The 22798-nt window shown below is 39.7% G+C and overlaps 1 protein-coding gene and 2 pseudogenes across 1 annotated transcript in view; 2 read left to right on the top strand and 1 right to left on the bottom strand.

The window, feature by feature from the left end:
- MFSD14B (major facilitator superfamily domain containing 14B) overlaps positions 1-22798 on the bottom strand; it is a 98349-nt gene that overhangs the window by 18585 nt on the left and 56966 nt on the right. The window contains exons 4-5 of the mRNA XM_064361570.1: positions 3808-3935; positions 1536-1650 (exon numbers count right to left, since the gene is read on the bottom strand). Of these exons, the coding sequence (XP_064217640.1) occupies positions 1536-1650; positions 3808-3935 (243 nt within the window). The remainder of the gene's footprint in view (positions 1-1535; positions 1651-3807; positions 3936-22798) is intronic.
- Positions 18790-21437, top strand: LOC105724999 (synaptonemal complex protein 3-like; annotated as a pseudogene).
- LOC110568479 (threonylcarbamoyl-AMP synthase-like) lies at positions 21838-22484 on the top strand (annotated as a pseudogene).

A 22798-nucleotide genomic window follows, 5' to 3' on the forward strand; every position in this document is an offset into this window, starting at 1 on the left:
TCTTTTTTTGTTTTTGGGGGGGCTTTCTGTTTGTTAATTTTTCGGGTTTCAGGGGGAGTTTTTTTTCTTTTTGGTGTTCATGAGTGAGCCCAAAATCCTGCCTTCTTTGAAGACTTCCTATCAGCTTCTATCTCTGTCCTCCTCCACCACGACTCTGGAGATGCCCCTGATTTAGGGCATGGCATGAAGGGGACATTCAGGAATGGAGAGAAGAAGCAAAGAGAAAGAGAAGGTAAAAGAGTCACAAGTGGGGATGAAAGAGTAGTTTTCAAACTACTTATGTCTGAAGCCAACAAAGTAAAAATTGTTGTGTTTTGTGGAACAGTAGTAACTCATTTATATGCCCATCATTGATTCAGGAAGTTATTCATTCAGTCAGCAATGAATGAGAACTTACTCTACTCCCCGAAGTAGATTTAAAAGAAAAAGACCCAGGAAAAGGAGATTAAATAACCTGAGTTTCGGGCATTCAATCTCCCTACTATTCAATCTCCCAACTATTTCCCACAACTTAGTCAGATCATCTTTCTTCTTCCATCTTTTTATTCTGAAAATTTTCAAACACAGAGCAAGATGGGAGAATACAAAGCATACTTCATGTCTCACAGGTTCAGGTGTATGCCCACACATGTGCATCCATATCCACATCCACATCCACATGCTATGCTATCTTCCCTGATGAACCATCTGAAAGTAACTTGCAGAGTCCTGACATTGATGTAAAATGCTTCAGCCATCTTTTAACAAGTCTTTCTTCTACATAACCATAACACCATTAGCATGCCCGAGAAAATTAGAAACACTGATGTGAAATTATCAGAAAAAAGGTCTCCTATAACTTTTGTTATTGAGCAACTATTTGATGAATGATTCAATGTAGTCCTTTTCTACCTACCACCTTCCAAATGTATGTCCAAAACACACAACCACCAAGAGAGTCAATAGGGTAACAATGGATTAACATTGCTGAGGTTCAGCATGTCTCCAATTCAAATTAGGTGCACAAAGACCTGTGTACCTTGATGGCTTAACGTTTAACGTTCTTCAGGGGATCTGATAACAACAAACAAATCAGACTAATTTTTTTTTTTTTTAATCCCCAATGTTGAAGGTGGGGCCTTGTAGAGGGTGACTGGATCATGAGGGCAGTTTCTCATGAATGGTTTAGCACCGCCTCCCTTGCCTGTAATAGTGAGCGAGTTCTTGTGAGATCTGGTCCATTTAAAAGTGTGTTAAGTACCTCCCCCTTCGCCCTCTCTTCCTCCTACTCTGGTCATGTGAAGATGCCTGCTCCAGCTCTGCCTTCCATCATGAGTAAAAGCTCCCTGAGGCCTCCCCAGAAGCAGAAGGCTCTATGCTTCCTGTATAGCCTGCAGAACCGTGAGACAATTCAACCTCTTTTCTTTATAAATTACCCAGTCTCAGATATTTCTCTATAGCAGTGCAAGAAAGGACTAATACACTCACTTTCCAGTGAATGTCTAATATATTCTTAATTACTACTCTGGGGAAAAAAATATAGTCTATTATCTTACCCATCCATAAGCTGTACTTCGCTCGTGCTCCTGAGTGACATCAGCTACATAGGCAAATATAACAGAGAACGTGACCGAGAAGACTCCAGACACAGAAATCATCGCAAAATACCACCTATAAAAAGATTATTTTAATGACCCAAGAGAAAGGGAGTGTATGTACACTTTTATTACCTAAACCAAAGATATCATGTAAAGATTACACACCAAGAAATAAGAATACTTGTTTATATATTTATACTTAAATATACCCAAAAAAATTTAAGATAGGAAGAAGTAGAAACATACTAATTTCATCATTGTTCAAAGGGGGTCAGTACATGCAGCCTGAAAAAAAAAAGAACTGGAAGAAAAAAAAGAATAAGGGGATTAGGTAAAAGTTGTATTTTTAAAAGTAGCGAATAGAAAAAAAACTTCTCAAATATCCTAGCTTTAAGTAAGAAAAAGACACAACAAATGATTTGAAAAGATCTATATAAAAGCAGAAATCGTAACAAAAAATATTAGCGTAATTAAGACCAAAAATTTCTATCATGTAATAGATGCTTTTAAAAAAACCTAGTTAAAAATTAACAAAGAAAATCTTATAGAACAAAAAGTGGGGTTTACTCCAGGATATATAAAAAATTTAATATTTGCAAATCCATTAATATATTATTTTAATAGCTCTAAAGAGAAAACAAGATCTGACATGTAATCTTAATGTTTTTTTAAAAATCTGGATACAACAGGAATATTTTTTAGTCTACAAACTAGCCTAACACCTAATGACAAAACATTACAATACGCCCTTTATATACATGAAGAAGATAAGTCCCAAATCATCCCTTTGATTTACTAATATTCATTAGTCAAAGCAATTAGCAAAAGCAGTGAGCAGTACGAAAACTGGAAGGAAAGAGATAAAATTATTTACAGATGACATATTCAATACACCTAGAAAACCAAGCAATTAGAAGAGCTCATGTTGTAGCCGAAAAGGATAAAATTTATAGCAAAAAAATTTAAGAAATGTACAAGATCCAAAGGAAAAATCTTAAATTAAAAAAAGGACATAAAAAAGTCCCAACTCATTGGAAAAGCATGCCATCTTCTTGGACATAAACACTCAATACCAAAAAAAAACTGCATCAACTGGTAGAAAATAAAATGACTGTGAGTACCCAATAAATTTAGAATGTGATAAATGTTAACATAAAATTCCTATCAAATAATCAAATGAAAGTATTTTAACATGAGCCAAAAAAGCAAATTAATAGTATTAAAAACCAAAATGAAACTTCCATATGTAAGTATTTTCTTCACATAAGAAAGAACATTTCTGCAATAGGAATACACACCAAAATACAACTGTTATCCAGAAACAACAACTAAGTTACAGCTCACAAGCAAATTCCAACACACCTTTGGTAACTAAACGGGCTTTGGTCACATGCTAAATACTCTCCCGATTTATATAGAAGAAAAAAAAAAATGAGCCAGGCCAGTGGCTCATGGCTGTAATCCCAACTTTGGGAGGCTGAGGCAGGTGGATCACCTGAAGTCAGGAGTTCAAAGCAACCCTGACCAATATGGTGAAACCCCATCTTTACTAAAAATACACAAATTAGCCTGGCCTGGTGACAGGCACCTGTAGTCCCAGCTACTCAGGAGGCTGAGGCAGGAGAATTGCTTGAAACTGGGAGGCGAAAGTTGCAATGAGCCACTGAGATGGCGCCACTACACTCCAGACTGGTCAACAGAGCAAGAATTGATCTCAAAAAAAAAAAAGAAGGAAAAAAAAATGAACTCAAATTCAAATTCATATTATGATTTAAAATAGGTTATCAGCCTTATTATATTTTAAAGTGACCTCCGCCTATTATGATATAAACTATGTTCGTGTCAGTGCCTCATAGCAATTGGCTGGCAAAAATAATATATTTTAAAAGTCAACTAAGAGCCACAGTGATGAAGACAGGGGACTGTTAGCCCACTCTCAGGGTTAAGCTCCCATACCTGACATCATGGCAACATCAGCTGTCTGAAGAGGCATCTTTTATTTCTATTTCTTCACCTGAGTAACTTATCTCAGACATTGTCTTCCCTTCCCCATTTATAAAATGGATATAATGACAATTGTCCAAACTGGCTTTCAGTGTTATAAAAGAGATCAAAGGAAAACACAATTACAACTGTTTTGTAATAGTTAAGAAGTGCTGTGCAAATATAAGTATAATTTACATGTGACTCAAAACAGGCAATCAGGATAGTGAAGGGCCAAGTCACTCACCATGGGCTGATCCTCATCAGTGGGATTGGGAAGCAGGTAAAGAATACAGTGCCAAGGAGAAAGGGCTTCCTCCCCCACACATCAGACAGGGCACCTATGAGTGGGGCACTCAAAAAAGAGAGCAGGCCCTGGAGAAGAAACAGAAGCAAAGGTTAGTTTTATAATTTGATTCCTCTATTATCTGTAATTCATATTTTCTAAATACATTAACTCTAATTCACTGTACTGGCCCCAAAACAGAATAATGATTTGAAACATTAAATACAAACTATTTAAAAAATTAAAATTTGGCCTGGCATGGTGGCTTAGACCTGTAATCCTAGCACATTGGAAGGCCGAGGTGGGTGAATCGCCTGAGGTCAGGAGTTCAAGACCAGTCTGGCCAACATGGTGAAACCCTGTCTCTACTAAAAATACAAAATTACAAAAAATTAGCTGGGCGTGGTGGCAGCTGTTTCTGTAATTCCAGCTACTTAGGAGGCTGAGGCAGAAGAATTACTTGAACCTGGGAGGCAGAGGTTGCAGTGAGCCAAGATTGTGCCATTGCACTCTAGGCTGGGCAACAAGAGGAAAACTCCATCTAACTAAAATAAAATAAAATATAATGTAAAATTCTAACCAAAAATGTAAATGTTCTATCAGAAAGGGAAAGAAAAAGTAAAAAAGCTCATTTTCCAAAAGAAATTAGAAAAGAGGGTGACATTATATATATATATATATTCTTTACTTTTGTGTGTGTGTGTGTGTGTATGTATGTATGTGTGTGTGTGTGTGTGTGTGTGTGTGTGTGTGTGTATATATATATATCTCTCCACATTTGGACCTTAAGATGAACACACACCAAATATATGAGAAGCAGCTAGAAATTTAAGTCACTTTAATAAATATATAGCATATCAATTCTGCACAAAACTGCATTAACTGGTGCCATGACATTCAAATCAATGTACACCATATACTATCCCCAGGGCCTGACAGGGATAAAGAAAGTAAGTGTACATATGCTAATGCTCAAAAGAAAAGTAGATTCTTTGTCAAAGTAAAGTTCTCTCTGCTTGATGAGTTTAGGAAGAAGATAATCCAACTTGAACAACAACTAGAGTTGAAACTAAGGCGAAGAGAGTCGGACATAGATTACACCATGCAGAAGCAAAGGAAGCCAAGGAACTCACATACACTGCTTGCCCACAATTTGCCAGTCACTCTGTTGGCTGGCCACCTTCATTTCAATGGTAGAGATAAGCAGCAGGGTCGGGAGAGCAGGGATGGACAATAGCAGAAAAATGTTGATGAATAATGAAATAGGTGATGAGTACACAGGTATTCATTATATTATTCTTTACTTTTGTGATCTGAATTTTCATAATACATTTTAAAAATTCCTCAGTGCATCACATAAATAGGACACTCGAAAACCTGGCTCCTGATATATCCTATGCCGTGGGTGCATGCAATACTACTGGACATACAATGTTCCTGTGTGCCAATGGGCCTTTGCACAGGCCTTTGCATGCATGTCCATCCCACACTTGGAGCCTGGAAACTGCTAGTGATTCTTCCTAACTTTGGGAGAGAAGCACCTCCTCCTCTAGTCTTTTAACTCTTCTATTATGATTTCAGCACTATATTACAAATCACTTGTTATTTGTCTATCTTCTCTACTGGATTCAGAATTGAGATTAAGGACAGAAGGATGAAGTTTCTTATCTCTGTACCCTTGGTGCCTATCACAGGGCCTGGTAAACACTGGTTTTCAAATACATTTGGTGAATTGAATAGAACTTTTCAGAGAAAATCAATGTACAGAAGTCTCCAAGTTCACATACCTAGAAAGAAAATGGAATAGATTCCAATCCTCTATCAGCCACCAACTGATTAACCCAGGACAGCAGACACAGGTAAACTGATACGGGGAGGGACTCAAAGTGAAGTGGCTTTGTTGTCTGGGGAAATACCAGAGGTTCACCATCTCGCACCAAGATGATTAAGGACATGGACACACATAGGTGGGTGAAGGAGGAGAAAGTTGAATAGGAAAATAAAAGAAGAGAGCCAGAGTTTCCTTGTGCAGAGAAAGTGAGGCACCCAAGCGGGTTTCTGGGTTTGGGGCAGGATGTGGTCAATTTTATAGCGGGGCTTGAGGAGGCAGTGTTTGATTTACATAGGGCCCAGGGGATTGGTTTGACCAGATGTGCATTTACACAGCCTAAGAAAAGACTGGCCCTCCCATCCTAATCTTTTATTATACAAATGTGGCCTCCAACTGGTGGGGCCATGACACCTGCACACTGGCAACAAGGAAAGGGAGGGGAAAATAGCCATGTTGGATGTATCTGGCTTCCAGGTACAGCTGCCAGCATTTAACTATGCAAGCTTCCTGTTTGCTTATGTATGCTTGCAGCTTGATTTTTCAGGTTGCTTTTTAGTAGAAAAGAAATAATTTGGGGCTGATTTTTATTAAAGGAAAATTCAATTGAGAACTCTTTCACCCTCACTAACTCCCTAAATAACTTCTTTTTAACTCCTATATCAAAAGGAGGGCAGGGCAAGCTGAAGTGAAAAGATTTATGACTCCTCTGACATTAAAAATGTATCTACGACCCATGAAGCAAACCTCGTATACTGAGTCACAGTAGACTTCAAGTATATTTGGTCTACTCTCATATCAAGAGAGAAAAAGATGGAGGATTAAATGATTTTCCTTTAAGAACTAAAAAACTGCAGAAGCAGGGCTCAAATTTAGGACATGTGACAATCAGCTTCATAAATTTTAGAAAAGAGAACCTTTCATGTTGATTCAAAATTAAGGCCAGGTGTGGTGGCTCACATCTGTAATGCCAGCACTTTGTGAAGCAAAGGTGGGCAAATCACTTGATGTCAGGAGTTCAAGACCAGCCTGTACAGCATGGTGAAACCCTGTCTCTACCAAAAAATGCAAAAATTAGCCAGGCATGGTGGTGAGTGCTTCTAGTCCCAGCTACCCAGGAGGCTGAGGCACAAGAATCGCTTGAAACCCAGAGGAAGATATTGCAGTGAGCTGAGATGTGCCACCGCACTCCAGCCTGGGCAACAGAGTGAGACCCTGCCTCATAAAATAAAATAAGAAAAACCTGAGCACATAGGAGGGATAAAATTAGTGAAGAAAATAATGTAAAGAAATTAAAGCAGTCAAGGCAGTAGAAATGACAACCACTACCAAAACAGCAATAAAAAATACTTTTAAGCATAAAGAACCCAGGAAAAGTTTTTGGACAGTTCTGATTTCAGATTTCATACAGTGCTTAAAATATGGAATGTACTCCCTTTTTAAATCAAGGATATGAAATGGCCAAGTATTAAAGTTACATTTTAAATAATGCAGTTTTACAGAAAAAGATATTATCTTCTAGATTATGAATTTAAATTGTATTTCAATCCATTCTTTAAATAATATTTTAATCAAATTCTTAGTGACAACCACAGATATTAAAAACGTCTTCTGGGAGAAGCTACTGTTTTACTAAGATGCTAAAATACAAGTTAATAAAATACTTGCTTCTTTGGAAAAACTCATGTTTCCTAAAAATCAAACATTTTTTTCTATCCAGTTGTTAAATACAGTAAGTTCCAAATTTCTCTTTAAAGAATCAGTATGCCAGTATGTTTCAGTTTCTGTGTTCTTTGTTGTGCATTTTAAAGTTTAACTTCCTCATTCCCTTCCTCTCCTTGCCTCCAGTTTCAGCAAACAACGTTACCGCCAGCTCTAATCAGCAGTTCATATCTATACCCCTGGCCACCTGCTCTGTCCTGAGCCACCTCTGGTAACCTGCTCTTACCTGAATCACCTTTAGTCACTAGTTCTGTAACCGTCTTTCCTGCAGAAACTGCTCACCCCACCACTCTGGCTCATACCCCTACTCTCTTTAAAATAGCCAATCAGAATTAGCCTAGACTGTGTGGTCCAATCCTAGCCAATAGGGGAATGACACAGAAATAGGGGTGACCTGCGTCAAGGATAATAACTCCTTCCCCTCCCCTGTTCAGGTGTGCTCTCACCATTGCTCCATCCACGAGATGTACACTTCTATGGAAGTAAAGACTGCCTTGCTGAGAAAATTTATGTTTGAGTGCTATTTCTTTTGCAGCACTGAAAATTTGCTTCTAACAATTTGGTGGCTCATACGAAAACCCCATTCTCCTCCAGGGAACGGGTCTCCAGTCGCCTCTCATGGGGAGATGTGTCTCACTGCCTCATGGTGGCCTCAGGGTGAGAGACTGGTGACCCACCCAGAGTGACGAATAAACCCAGACTCTCGGCAATGCGGAAAGAAACCAGCTGGCGACCTGGGGGAAAGGATCCTTGCATACCGTGGCGAGCAGGTAACTCTGTGCACAGACCAAGGTAAGAAAGGTCATAAAGGTAACAAAGTATTTCCCTGGTGGTCAGGATATTCTGGAGGTTGAATGTGCATGTGAATGATCACAAGCACTCCTGCTTGTGGTGCTGCTTGTGTGAATGGTACTAAGCACTACTGCTGTACGGAGTGAGTGAGTCCTATCTGCGGTTCTTTGGCCACCTCATACAGCTTAGGGTGGATCCTGCCATGGGGTTTATACCAGCACACTGATGCCAAGAGAGACCTGGATCTCCTGCAGGGGAGTGGCCAGAGTGGATGAAGCACAAGAAAGGTGCAAGGAGCCTCCAGCAGGTGGGGGCTAAAGGATAGGTGAGACATTTCTAATATGAGAAATTGAGTCATAGCCCTAGCAAACCTCTAGAGAAGGAAAGGCAAGACATTTCTGATTCGAGAAACTGAGTCTTATAGCCCTAGCAAGCCTCTAGAGAAGGACAGGCAAGACATTTCTAATATGAGAAACTGAGTCTCATAGCCCTAGCAAGCCTCTAGGGAAGGATAGACTGGACATTTCGGATATGAGAGACTGAGCCTAACCAGGACCCAATATGGAAAATACCCCAAGCAAGACAGGGAGCAAGAAGGATAAAGATGGTAACAAAGATATTCCCCTTGATAACTCCCTATGTCTCATGTTAAAAAACTGTAAGAATAATGAAAGGACTAAACATAAGAAAAAGCAACAAACGATACAATATTGCTGTTTTATTTGTACTCAGGGACCCATCCTCAAACCTTCAAACTTCTGGCCAAAGTTTTGTTCGAATGAGGATATAATGTGTCAGCTTCTAATTCAAAATGTTAATGATAAAAGTCCAGTTTCTCAAGAAGAACTGGACTATGCTCTTTGTTGGAGGTAGGGACCTGTCCTCCTTCTTCCCTTAAAAACAATTAGGGGCCGGGCGCGGTGGCTCAAGCCTGTAATCCCAGCACTTTGGGAGGCCGAGGCGGGTGGATCACGAGGTCAAGAGATCGAGACCATCCTGGTCAACATGGTGAAACCCCGTCTCTACTAATACAAAAAAAAATTAGCTGGGCACGGTGGCGCGTGCCTGTAATCCCAGCTACTCAGGAGGCTGAGGCAGGAGAATTGCCTGAACCCAGGAGGCGGAGATTGCGGTGAGCCGAGATCGCGCCATTGCGCTCCAGCCTGGGTATCAAGAGCGAAACTCCGTCTCAAAAAAAAAAAAAAAAAAAAAAAAAAACAATTAGGGATTGTTGTTTTTAATCCCTAGGTGGGATTAGAAACACCTCAAAATGAAAAGTCAGAGAAGCCAGTTCCCATGCCTAAAGACTCTAGCACATGGGATTCCCTAGACCATCTCCCCCGGCTCAGTGTCCCCAATCCTTCTCCCCAGGTAGCACTGCTGCCACAGCTCCCGTTCCAGATCCTTCACCAGCCCACGTTATTCTTCCTCCTTACAATCCTGGCACTTGAGAATTATTATCCCAGGAGCCTGCCCTCTACCAGTCTAAGGATACCTGCCCAAGGTGAGTCCAATGTGAAATACAGCAATGTAAAAAGGATATCCAAAACTTCCCTTTTCCCTCTACAGCTAAGGAGTCAGCCCCTGCTCTTTTCCCATTAAGAGAGGTACCACAAGGAGGGGGAGCCACTGGCTTCGTGAATGCTCCCTTAACCAGTTCAGAAGTCCGGAATTTAAAGAAGGAGCTTAAGCCACTACTAGATAGAGATGACCCTTTCGGAGTGGCAGATCAAATTGATCGACTCTTAGGACCTTAGTTATACACTTGGGTCAATTTAATGTCTATCTTGGGCATCCTCTTTTCAGGGGAAGAAAGGACTATGATTCATAGGGCTGCTATGGTAGTTTGGGAATATGAGCATCCTCCCAGTCAAAACGTTCCTACTGTGGACCAAAAATTTCCTGCCCGAGATCCCCGGTGGGACAATAACAACTCAGCTCACTGGGAAAACATGCAGGTCCTGAGGGAAATGATAGTAAAAGAAATTCAGGGATCAGTACCCTGAACCCAAAATATCTCTAAGGCATTTGATATACAAGAGGAAAAGATGAGGGACCCATGAGATTCCTAGACAGGTTGAAGGAGCAAATGAGGCAATATGTAGGCCTCAATTTAGATGACCCCCTTGGGCAAGGAATGTTAAAAACTCCAATTTGTCACTAAACGTTGGCCAGATAGTTCAAAGAAATTACAAAAAAAAAAAAAAAGATAATTGGGAAGACTGTCCCCTAAGTGAACTTCTCAGAGAAGCTCAGAAGTTATATGAGGAGGGACAAAGAAAAACAGAAACAAAAGACAGAACTTATGTTATATACCTTCCAACAGATGGCTCCACACCCACGTACTTCTAAGCAGAGCTTCCAGGGGATCAGAGACTATAAAGGGTCCAAACCCTCCCTTAGAGGACATAAGCCTCTGTCTAGAGGACCAAGACCCTCATTTACCAGGCACTCCAAAGGGTATGGGGGAGCAAATTTAAATAATCCCAGAACTAAGAGGGAGGAAGGGCAAGATAGGTGCTATAAATGTGGAAGAATAGGTCCCTTCAAGAGAAAATGTCCCAAATTGAAAAAGGAGAAAGAAGCCCTTCCACTAATGATTTTCGAGGAAGAATAGGGGGTGGGGTGGGGGTGGTCAGGAGCTCTGTCTCTTTAATCTTGAGTCTCACCAGGAACCCTTGATAAATTTTGAGGTGGGACCTAAACATGAGCTTATCACCTTTTTAATCAACTCCAGAGCGGCCCATTCCTCTGTTTGCTTACCCCACCCCCAATGCTGTCTGTTCTTCAGACGAGCTTTTATTCTCTAGGGAAAAAGAAGAAAGGTTTAAAGCAAAAAATTTAGAGAACACAGAAGTTAGATACCAGGATTGATCAGCTCATATTCAATTTTTGTTAATCCCTGAAGCAGGGACTAACTCATTAGGGAGGAATTTAATGTTAAAGTTAGGCATAGGCCTACAAGTCAGCCCAAGAGGATTGATTCCTCATCTCATTAAACCTACTCACCACTGCAGACAAAAAATACATTAATCCTAATGTCTGGTCCAAAGAGGGAAACCAAGGGAAACTCCGAGTCCCTCCAATCCACATCAAGCTAAAAACCCCTGGAGAAGTAGTAAAGAGGAAGCAATACTCCATTCCCCTAGAGGGCAGGATAGGGTTGAAACCTATAATTGAAGGCCTTATGGAAGATGGGTTTCTCAAGCCCTGTGTGTCCCATTATAAAACCCCAATACTGCCAGTCAAGAAATCAGATAGGTCATACTGGCTGGTACAGGACCTTAAGAGTTATCAACCAAATAGTCCAGACTACCCATCCCATTGTCCCCAGTCCTTACACCATTCTCAGTAAGATTCCATACAAACACCAATAGTTTACTGTAATAGATTTAAAGGATGCTTTTGGTGCATGTCCCCTGGCTGAAGATAGCTGAGATATATTTGCTTTTGAGTGGGAGGATCCCCATTCAGGGAAGAAACAGCAATATCAATGGACAGTCTTGCCCCAAGGGTTCACAGACTCCCCTAATCTTTTTGGCCAAATTTTAGAACAAGTATTAGAAAAAGTTATCATCCCAAAACAAATATGCTTACTTCAGTAGATGGATGATATTCTTCTATCTGGTGAAGATATAGAGAAGGTAACTAACTGACTTCTCTACAAATATTCTTAACCATCTGCAGTTTGAGAGGCTATGAGTCTCAAAATGAAAGCTTCAGTATGTAGAACCCGAAGTTAAATATTTAGGCCACTTAATAAGTGCAGCTGAGTGAAGAATACAGCCTGAACGAGTTGAGGGAATTGTGTGCCTACCCTTGCCTCAAACTAAACAAGAACTCAGGAAATTTTGGGAGTTAGTTGGATACTGCCACTTATGGACTGACTCATATGCACTATACAGTAAACTTTTATATCAAAAACTTCCCCAGAAGAAGCCTGACCATCTCCTGCAGGCTTCTGAGGAAGCAGATCAAGTCGAGGAGCTGAAAGGCTCATAACCACCCCTGTTTTAGCCTTACCCTCCCTAGAAAAGCTATTCTACCTTTTTTTTTTTTTTAACAAACACAGTTGAAATCTTTATGCTATTACTAATTATAATACAATCCACAACAATTTCAGGTTCACCAATCTGCAGAAACATTGTATATCTTTAAGGACGTGCTTTTCTTCTTCTTTTATATATATATATACATATATTTTATTGCATTTTAGGTTTTGGGGTACATGTGAAGAACATGCAGGATTGTTGCATAGGTACATACATGGCAATGTGGTTTGCTGCCTTCTTCCCCATCACCTATATCTGGCATTTCTCCCCCATCACCTATATCTGGCATTTCTCCCCATGTTATCCCTCCCCAACTCCCCACCCCCCATTGTCCCTCCCCTTGTCCCCCCTGCCCCAACAGACCTCAGTGTATGATGCTCCCCTCCCTGTGTCCATGTGTTCTCATTGTTCAGGGATGCTATTAAAGGAATAGCTGAGCAATTATGGGCTACTAGCCAGATGGCTTGGGAAAACAGAATAGGCTTAGACATGATATCAGAAGAAAGAGGAGTTAGTGTCATGATTAAAACTCAAGGTTGTACCTTCATCCCAAACAATACCGCCCCTGATGGAAGTATAACAAAGGCACTACAAGGTCTAACTGCTCTTTCCAATGAGTTAGCCAGTAACTCAGGGGTAAATGACCCCTTCACAGGGTGGCTAGAAAAATGATTTGGTAAATGGAAAGGAATCACAGCCTCAATTCTTACTTCTCTCGCAGACATAGTGGGTGAACTCATTCTTGTCAGGTGTTGTGTCATATCATGCCATCAGTGCGCTGGTGCAAAGACTCAAAGAAACAGCACTTACTAAAACCTCCCTTAACTTTCACCTTATTCAGGGAAGCTTCTTTTTTTAAACAATCAAGCAGAACAACTAAACCAAGACATGCCAAGAAAGTTTGAAAAAAAAGAACTGTAAAAATTCAAGAGGAGGGAATTGTTGAATACCCTGAGTTTCAAATTTCTCTTCAAAGAATCAGTATGCCAGTAGGTTCGGTTTCTGTGTTCTTTGTTCTCCATTTTAAAGTTTAACTTCCTCGTTCCCTTCCTCTCCTTGCCTCTAGTTTCAGTAAACAAGCTTCTCACCAGCTCTAATCAGTAGTTCATATCTGTATTCCTGGTCACCTGCTCTGTCCTGAGTCACCTCTGGTCACCTGCTCTGGCCTGAGTCACCTTCAGTCACCTGTTCAATAACTGTCTTTCCTGCCGAAACTGCTTACCCCGCCACTCTGGCTCGTACCTCTGCTCTCTTTAAAATAGCCAATTGGAACTAGCTTAGACTGTGCAGTCCAACCCTGGCCAATATGACACAGCAGTAGGGGTGACCTTGTTCAGGTGTGCTCTCACTATTGCACCATCTGCAAGACACACCCTTCTATAAGGTAAAGATTGCCTTGCTGAGAAAATTTATGTTTGAATGCTATTTCTTTTGCAGCAGTAAAAATTTGCTTCTAACACAGTTATTTTTTACTACCCAAACTGGCCCTAGATCCCATAGGGCCACACTGTCAGAACTGAAGACAAAGCCAGACATTTTATACCTTGATTGACTAGGCAAGTACTTCATAAGTAACTAAAGGTAAAGGGTAAAATTTGCAAGTAAGAACATGTGAAAGGAAAATAAAAATGAAACTCACTATTCCAGAAGGAAAAGTTAAGGTAAGAACCTGAGCCAAGCAAAAAATCTGCCTTTCCTTTTGTTTTTAAACAAATAGCTGCAAGTCAGAAGGCCACATATCTCCCCAGGTGGCCTCTCTCACCCAGACAATGTAAATCAACTGCGTATCTTATGAAACAAAGAGAAGACTAGAAATCACCCCTCCTCCCACCCCAAGACAAATGCACATTTGATTTCTACTCTCTGTTTACTTTAACTTATATAAAATGCAGATTTACTGACCATTACAGGAATGCATAATTTTCCTCTACTCCCTCCTTTCACATGCAAGATGTGGATTCCATGAGCACTAATCAATGCCTTACAAAAATGTGACCCAGTCACCTCGCTAGATACCTTCCTCTTTTGCCTTCGTCCTTCCTCTCCTGCCTGCTTTTTCCCTTTAAATAAATATTAGAGCTCTCAAAATCCTCGTGAAAAAAGTGTGGGCCAAAGATTCTACTACTGTGAGTTGTGTGTCTTTTTCCTGGGCACATCCTTAACCTTGGCAAAATAAACCTCTAAATTGTCTTGAGAACTGTCTCAGACACTTTTTCTGGTTTATAAACAAACTGTTTAAAAACTAAAACCAAAAAATATATAAAATAAAATAAAAAAAATAAAACCAGACTGACATCAAAGTCCTAGTCTTTATATGAAATATAGTCAATTCTCATTACTCACAGTAGTTATGTTCAATTAAGTCACCACAAACATTGAAGCAGCAAATATAAAATCACTGCTCCTAAAGAAACGAGCAGAGTGTGGACTTGTTAAACCTCAGCTGTAACATGTACAACAGGAACTCAAATTCTCTCCCTGCTCTGAGCATGTCTACGAGTGACTCCAAAAGCACTGAGTATTGACTGTGGGGTCAGAAATAAATTTACGAAGTAATTGAATTCACAAATATGGAATCTTGAAATAATGAGGATTGACTGTACTCATATTATGCAACCAAAGCCCAAGTACTAGATAAAACACGACACAGATGGCAAAATTAACAAATAGCTAATCAGTTATTTTGGTAAACTTAGCTTCCAAAAAGGTGTTTAAGGTGGCATAATTACTTTCCTAATAATTCTACAATGACCGTATAGGTTCTAATTTGCCAAGATAGCAATTAAAGTTTATTGCACAATTAAATGTAATTATCCAATAAACTTTCTAAAGCCTTCAAAGAGTTGCAAATACAACTTACTTAAGGCAAACACATGTAAACTTTACAATTTACACAGTCATCATAAATGTTTCAAGCATATATTTTCCTTAACATATATAGGTGGCAAAATATTTGACTAAAATAGTTTAGCTTCATATCTTTTAAAAGTTTTAAAACTAAAAATAGTTTTTCATTTTCCTTCAAATATCATAATTAACTTTGCAACTGAGTTTGAGGAAACAATTGCACCAATGAAGAACAAAGTACAAAGTCAGGCATAACTACGTCTAAACATTTTCGTTTTTCCATGAAAAAGTTAACATTTTACAAAGTTTCTTTTCTTTAATAAGCCAAGAGGAATTTGCAACATGTCACCATATGTTATCCCCAAATTAGATTTAGTTATTCTGAGTTTTCATAAAATATTTTACTAATAATGACTTTTATCCCTTTTATTACTTAACCGTGAATAAAAGAGAAAATGTCACACCAGTGGAATTGTAGCTCTTATTTATACAACTGACAAATACAAATCTTTTCACACAAAGACAATATTAAAACAAAAGTGCACCTTTCTGATCCAGGATATATTAAGACCCTGCACAGTACAAACTTACCTTCCCTGAGTGCACATAAAAAGTTTGGGCCAGTGTGGTGGCTCACACCTGTAATCCCTGCACATTGGGAGGCCAAGGCAGGTGGATCACCTGAGGTCAGGAGTTTGAGACCAGCCTGGCCAACATGATAAAACCCAGTCTCTACTGAAAATACACAAAATTAGCCAGGTGTGGTAGTGGGTGCCTGTAATCCCAGCTACTCAGGAGGCTGAGGCAGGAGAATCACTTGAACCCAGGAGGTGGAGGCTGCAGTGACCCGAGATTGTGCCACTGCACTCCAGACTGGGCGACAAGAGCAAAACTCTATCTCAAAAAAAAAAAAAAAAAATCAGTTCAACAGGGCAAATGAAAAGTAACACACAAAGTGAATTTAATTCAATTAAGTGGTTCCTAAGTATGGGATTTGTAAAGCTATGTATCAGAGACTCCAGGGAAAGAGCGATATGGGAAGGTGGGCTGGGGTATTTTGGGGACGAAGTGAAATAAGGAGAGAAAAGCAAGGAAGATTGAAAAAAAGCAGAAATAAATAAAAGCAGATAGGCCAGATATGGTTCACACCTGCAATCCCAGCACTTTGGGAGGCTGAACCATGCTGATTGCTTGACCCCAGTTTGAGACCAGCCTGGGGAACATGGTGGTAAAACCCTGTCAATATTGAAATAAAAAAATTTTTTTTTAAAAACACCTTAGCCCAATATGGTGTTGTACGCTTGTAGCTGCAGGTACCTGGGAGGGTGAGGTGGGAGGATTGCTTGAGCCCAGGAGTTTGAGGCTGCAGTGAGCCATGACTGCACGACTACACTCCAGCTGGGGCAACAGAGTGAGACTCCATCTCAAAAAAAAAAAAAAAAAAAAAAGAGAGAGGTAGGAAGACATTAACTGTAAGCTGCAAGGAAAAGTTAACTGTAGAAATCTATAAAAATTAATGAAAGATATAAAGAATAAAATTAAAAATCATCCATATATCATCACACTTAAAGTGTGTATGTATATACTTTAAATCAAAATAAAACTGGAATTCTACCACATATTTATATTCTATTTGTTTCACACATTACATATCTGGTGGTGTTCAAAAATATTCATATTTACTATTGCAAATAAAACTAACAGTCTTTACCTGAATCTTTGAATAGCTCCATTTGATTAAAACTTTCAGGAAATAAAATGACTTCGTTAAAAGTATAGATATTTTTAAATACTGCCAGCCAGGCACAGTGGCTCACCCTGTATTCCTAGCACTTTGGGAGTCTGAAGTGGATGGATCACTTGAGGTCAGGAGTTCAAGACCAGCCTGGCCAACATGGTGAAACCCTGTCTCTACTAAAAATTCAAAAATTAGCTGGGCATGCTGGCGCACGCCTGTAATTACAACTACTCAGGAGGCTGAGGCACAAGAATCACTTGAACCTGCTGAATCTGGGAGGTGGAAGTTGCAGTGAGCCAGGATGGTGCCACTGCACTCCAGCCTGGGCAAAAGAGCGAGACTCTGTCTCAAAAACAAACAAAAATTTATTCAGATAGTTTGTTATTTACGTATTTTTCTGTGTAACATTCATTTAGTATTTAGCACACGAATGCACTATACTAATACCTTTTTTTTTTTTTTTGAGACGGAGTTTTGCTCTTGTTACCCAGGCTGGAGTGCAATGGCGCGATCTCGGCTCACCGCAACCTCCACCTCCTCGGTTCAGGCAATGCCTGAGCCTCCTGAGTAGCTGGGATTACAGGCACGCACCACCATGCCCAGCTAATTTTTTGTATTTTTAGTAGAGACGGGGTTTCACCATGTTGACCAGGATGGTCTCGATCTCTTGACCTCGTGATCCACCTGTCTCGGCCTCCCAAAGTGCTGGGATTACAGGCTTGAGCCACCATGCCCGGCCACTAATACCTTTACATATACTATCTCATTTAGTCCTTACAGTCACCCTATTAAAAAGTACTTTTACCTTTTCCATTTTATAATGAAACTAAAGTTTAGAGAGATTAAATTGTTTGACTACTGTAACATAGTAAAATGAAGAGAAATGATTTAGAGCTAAAGCGCTCTGAGGCTATATTCCGTATCCACATATTAATGTGCTCAGATGCATATTAAATCATAATACAGCTATGTTTTACTGTATAAGGAGTTTTTGTTTTTTTGAGACTGAGTCTCGCTCTGTCACTCAGGCTAGAGTGTGGTGGTGTGATCTCAGCTCACAGTCACCTCTACCTTCCAGGTCCAAGCAATTCTCCTGCCCCAGCCTCCTGAGTAGCTAGGATTACAGGTACCACCATGGCCAGCTACACTGTACACGGAGTTGTATTTTTTTTTTTTTTGAGACTGAATCTCGCTCTGTTGCCCAGGCTGAAAGAAGTTTAGCGGCCCAATCTTCCCTCACTGCAACCTCCACTTCCCAGGTTCAAGTGATTCTCCTGCCTGTGCTTCCTGGGTAGCTGGGATTACGGGCATGCACCATCGCTGGTCTCAAACTCTTGACCTCAGGTGATCTGCCCACCTCGGTCTCCCAAAGTGCTGGGACATGAGCCACTGTGCCTGGCCACAGAGTTCTATCTTTATACTCTCACCCTTGAAAACAATAACCAATTATTAAAGAATTTAAGTCCTTACTTAAGTTCAAGCCCTTGTATAAACTGAAATACCTTTTCTTTTTTGTTTTCTAGAATAACTCTGTGATATCCCTTGTGAAAGCATAACATGCTGCTCATCTCTGGGGTGTAGACTTAGGTGGTTTTGTTTTGCAAAACACATTTTATCAGCTTTTTCACAAGACAAGATCTGTGAAGAACTTCGCCAAGAATTTACTGTAAGAATAAACTTAAATGCTATACCTTTATCAATGCTCTCTCTCATAATTTTAGTTTTTCTTTTTATCCACACTGCTTACAAAGAAGTGTTCAAACAACCTCACACCAAATTCATAATATGTCTCTTCCTCTAAATGAGTATTAAAAAGTGCTTGTTTCATCCTTTATTTAAATTGTCTGGTCAGAAGTGTCACCAGCCTAAGGTGATATCTCAGGTGAGAGCAGGAGAGGAGTCTGTCCAGCACAGGTGTCCAGGCAGAGGCTACACTTGATGAGTAAGTCAGGAAATATCTAAATATGGCACCCTCTGGAAGAAAGCACTCTGAGAAATCTAGGAAGCCATCAATGGAGGATCAGGTTATAAGAGCCTATGGCTTTGAGACTGAAGATAAAAAAAAAGATCTGAGTTGTTCAGAGGAAGATATTACTGAAGGAATGACTCCAGTCATTGAGAAACATGGGAAGCCTTCTTACAGGAATCGCTGAAGATATTGGGGGTGAGCGGTAAAGTACAGAATATGCTGTAAAGATTTGGAGCTGACATTATCAAGGCTCTTCTTGTCAAGAGAAAAATGTTAGAAATGTATACCAAAGCTTCTCTCAAAACCAGTAACCAGAAAATCAGACATGTTTAGAAAACACAAGATCAAAGGCAAAAGCTTAACCAAGAATATTCTCAGTAGTTTTTGACTTTATTTCAGCAGTGGGATATAGATGTGCAGAAAGCTGAGGAACAAGAAGAAAAACTAATTGGTGGTATCGTGGTTAGGTTTATAATTGATCTATTATAGCCAGGTCTCAAGTAGGAATGGAGAATCTAGCCTTTTACTATGACCAATGGAACAGAGTCAGGTTCCATTAACTATTGCTGACTATGTGTTTTAGTCCTGCTGAACTGCAAACCACAGAAGTATAGGCACATACAATATTCATAAAAGGCACTGGTCTTTTTGCCCAATGGTTTGAATTCTTGCATTTCCAAGTGGTGGAAATTTGGTAAAGTACAAAAGAAGGATTATTATCAATACTTTATATGAAGGAAGCTGTGGGTAGTTTAGCTTCAGCCATAGCTGGATGGAAACAGGGAAGGAGTTGTTCATGTGCTGTCATCTGGGTTATCTCACCAATTCTTAGTAAGGCATCTCAATGTAGTAAGCAAAATAGTTTTTGCAATACTAGGATTACTACAAGTAAAGCAACCCCAGTGGACTAAGAAAATCTCAATAGCTCTAGCAGCAAATTCCTCTGGAGAAATATCACTGATCTAGTTTGGATAATTTGCCCATTGTCCATGCATCTAGTTTAAATCACTACATAGCCAACCCTCTGAATGTGCAGGCTCCATATCTGCAGATTCATCCAATCATGGATGAAGAATATTTGGAAGAAAACAATTAAAAACAACAATACAACAACAACAACAAAAAATGCAGTATAACTATTTACATAGTATTAGGTATTATAAGTGATCTAGATATGATTTAGAGTATAAGAAGACTGAGAATAAGTGGCCTAACAGGTAGAAAGAAAATCATGGTAGGCCAAGTGAACAAAGCAAGTAAAGAAAGCCTTTGAAGAAGGAAAATGGATCAGAATAATTCTGGTGGAAAAGTGAGTTTGGAATTCAACTTCTAATGAATGTAAGATAGCATGGGAAAGAAAGAAATGCGGTAGAAGCCTGTGGAGAAAAGGAAAAGAGGTTTTGTTTAAAAGATTAGAGAAATAGAATGCTTGTATGCTAGTAGGAATAATTTAGAGGGAATATTTAAAATACTGGGGGAAAAAAACTTATAATCACTGAATCCTTGAGAATGGATAAGATATGTGAAGAAGCTGGCTTTAGCAAGGAACAAGGACAGTTTATCCTTCGAAACAGTAGAGGCGGTAGAGTAAATAAGAACGGATACATGTAGGTGGATAGTAGATGTGATGGGAGACTGAAATTTCTCTTTGGATTGCTTCTATTTATTTAGTGACATAGTTAAGGTCATCAGATGGTGGAAAAGGCATTGCCTCCAGATAGAGTAGCTGAAGAATTAAATTTTCAAGGGTTGGGGTTTAGCCAACTAAGTGTGACAGAGTAACAACAGGGCAAGCTTTATATGCAAAGCCATAATTATAATGATTGACCACAGAATTTAAGCCCAGAAAGATGAAAGTGAGAATACAGGGGCAGGGATGCCAGTGAAAGGCAGGTAAGATGGGTTTTCAGTGCTGACATATTGAGCTGTAGTACAAAAGAGAGTAAACCAGAATGGTAAGGAGGTAGAGGCTGAATACTAGGATATATAGAGAAACAGTATGTATAATGGTTAGAGCTTGGATGCTGGAAACAATACTGTTTGGGGTAACATTCCAGTTTGAGCAATTGCAGCTATGAAACAATGGGCAAATTATTTATCTTTATGTCTCAATTTACTCAACTATGAAAGTGAATAATGAGTACCTACCTCTTAGAAAGTTTGCTATTATTAATTCTATGTGATGGTTAGAGTTATTGGAAGTGAATGGCTAACTTAGGGTGGAGGATAAAAATCACTGGGAAATACATCAAGGAACAGAAAGACCACTATTATTGGAAGGATAATCTGTGTGGATACTGAAATCAGGAAGAAATAAGACAGGTCTTGAATATTGCTAAAATTTCCTATTCAGCCCATGGTAGGATTATTATATTGTTGCACGTTAGTCATAAACACAAATTACCTAAATTTGGTCATTTGTTATTATTTTTAAAACTACTTAAGTTTAATGCAGAATATATTTTATGCTAAATTTAAAATTTTACCCAAATTGTCATTTCAAAATTTTTTCTTTTATGTTTGTAGAATATATTTCAACAACAACAACAAAAGATTTCTCAACAATCTAGAATTGTTCAGAGTGAGACACTGCAATAGTTATATTAGCAGTTCATAAAGGTCCGTTGTGTGTGGCAACAATGAATTGTTATAAAGCATAACGTATTTATGGAAGCAGAAGGTAGTTCTAAGTTTATAAGAAAAAACATTTCAGACTTTTAGCTACTTTCCATTTTGAATTCATTGTTTCTGATTTAACTTAAGTGATAAATGGATTTTTACTTTAGGATTCTAATGGTTTTGTTAGGATTATTCCAAACAACAAAAAAAATGGTAAATTGGGAATTTTATTTAGAAATGTACTTATCATGCATATAATCTGTATGTTATTAACACTTTAGTCATAGTTCTCTGTTTAACTAGAAACAGAAAGTCTGTAAATCATTTCTAGGTTGTGTTTCTCTTGTTTATGTATCCCCAGTGTTTGTTAAGTAATAAAAAGCACCCAAATGGGAGGGTGTCTCTGGAATGTCAGTCCATAGGCATGAGGGCCACAGTGGTTGTCAGTGTGGAACTGAGCGAGGGAGCAAGCCCAGAGTGTTCAGCCATGGCTGAGCTGCACACCAACATCATGATAGCCACCCCCACCGATATGCCACATGGTGTGGCCTGTGCAGCAAGCTGCTCAGTGGCCCTGTGTACTGTGTACTGCCTCAAGGGCTGCAGGAAAGCCAAGCTAGTGACAGTATGAGAATACGCCAGGAGCTCCTGAAAGACCTATTGCCAGGACCAGTAGCCCTGGTGATGGAACATTCGGAGGAGCTCAGCAAGGACCTAAACCCCTTTACTCCTCTTATAAGACATCCAGATTTCTAATTATGCCTTTATGCAAAACTTGGTCAACATGTATGAGGGTCCTCTTGCTCTCACTAGTGCCAACCTCAGCTCCCAGGACAGTTCTCTGAATGTCAAGGAGTTGTAAGACCTCTGACCTCACTTGTTCTTGGTCATTGATGGGGGAGACAAACTGGGGACAGCCAGAGCCCTGAGTGTTGCCTCGGCTCAACTATGGTTGACTTACCGGTGCATAGAAAGTTTGGCACCATTCGTCCAGGCTGTGCCCTGAAAAGTACTACAGCCTTCCTTCAACAGAGGTATGGGCTGCTCCCCTAACATGCATCCTACTTGTGAAACTCAGGAAGCAGGAAGGCCCATGGTCTGGTGCTGAATACTATGTGTTGGTCCACTGATAACTGCCAAGCCCTCATTTGCAGAAGCCACTGGAGCTACGGCACTAATGTGTCTTTCTGAACACTGTAGACCAAGCCCCAGAAGCTGCATCTGGGGAAAAGGCAAGATTTATTATTTGTAGTCTCATATATCAGCCAAAGGCTGAATGGAGATGTTAATAACATTCCTAGGTGGCCTTATTCTAATGAGTTCCCCCTTTTTTTTCTTTTTTAATTTAAATAGCAGATTTAGAATCTAATGAGAGCCTCCTCTCT

Source organism: Aotus nancymaae, unplaced genomic scaffold (assembly GCF_030222135.1).
Source record: "Aotus nancymaae isolate 86718 unplaced genomic scaffold, 86718_ANA_hifiasm-v0.15.2.pri h1tg000041l, whole genome shotgun sequence".
Classification (NCBI taxonomy): domain Eukaryota; kingdom Metazoa; phylum Chordata; class Mammalia; order Primates; family Aotidae; genus Aotus; species Aotus nancymaae.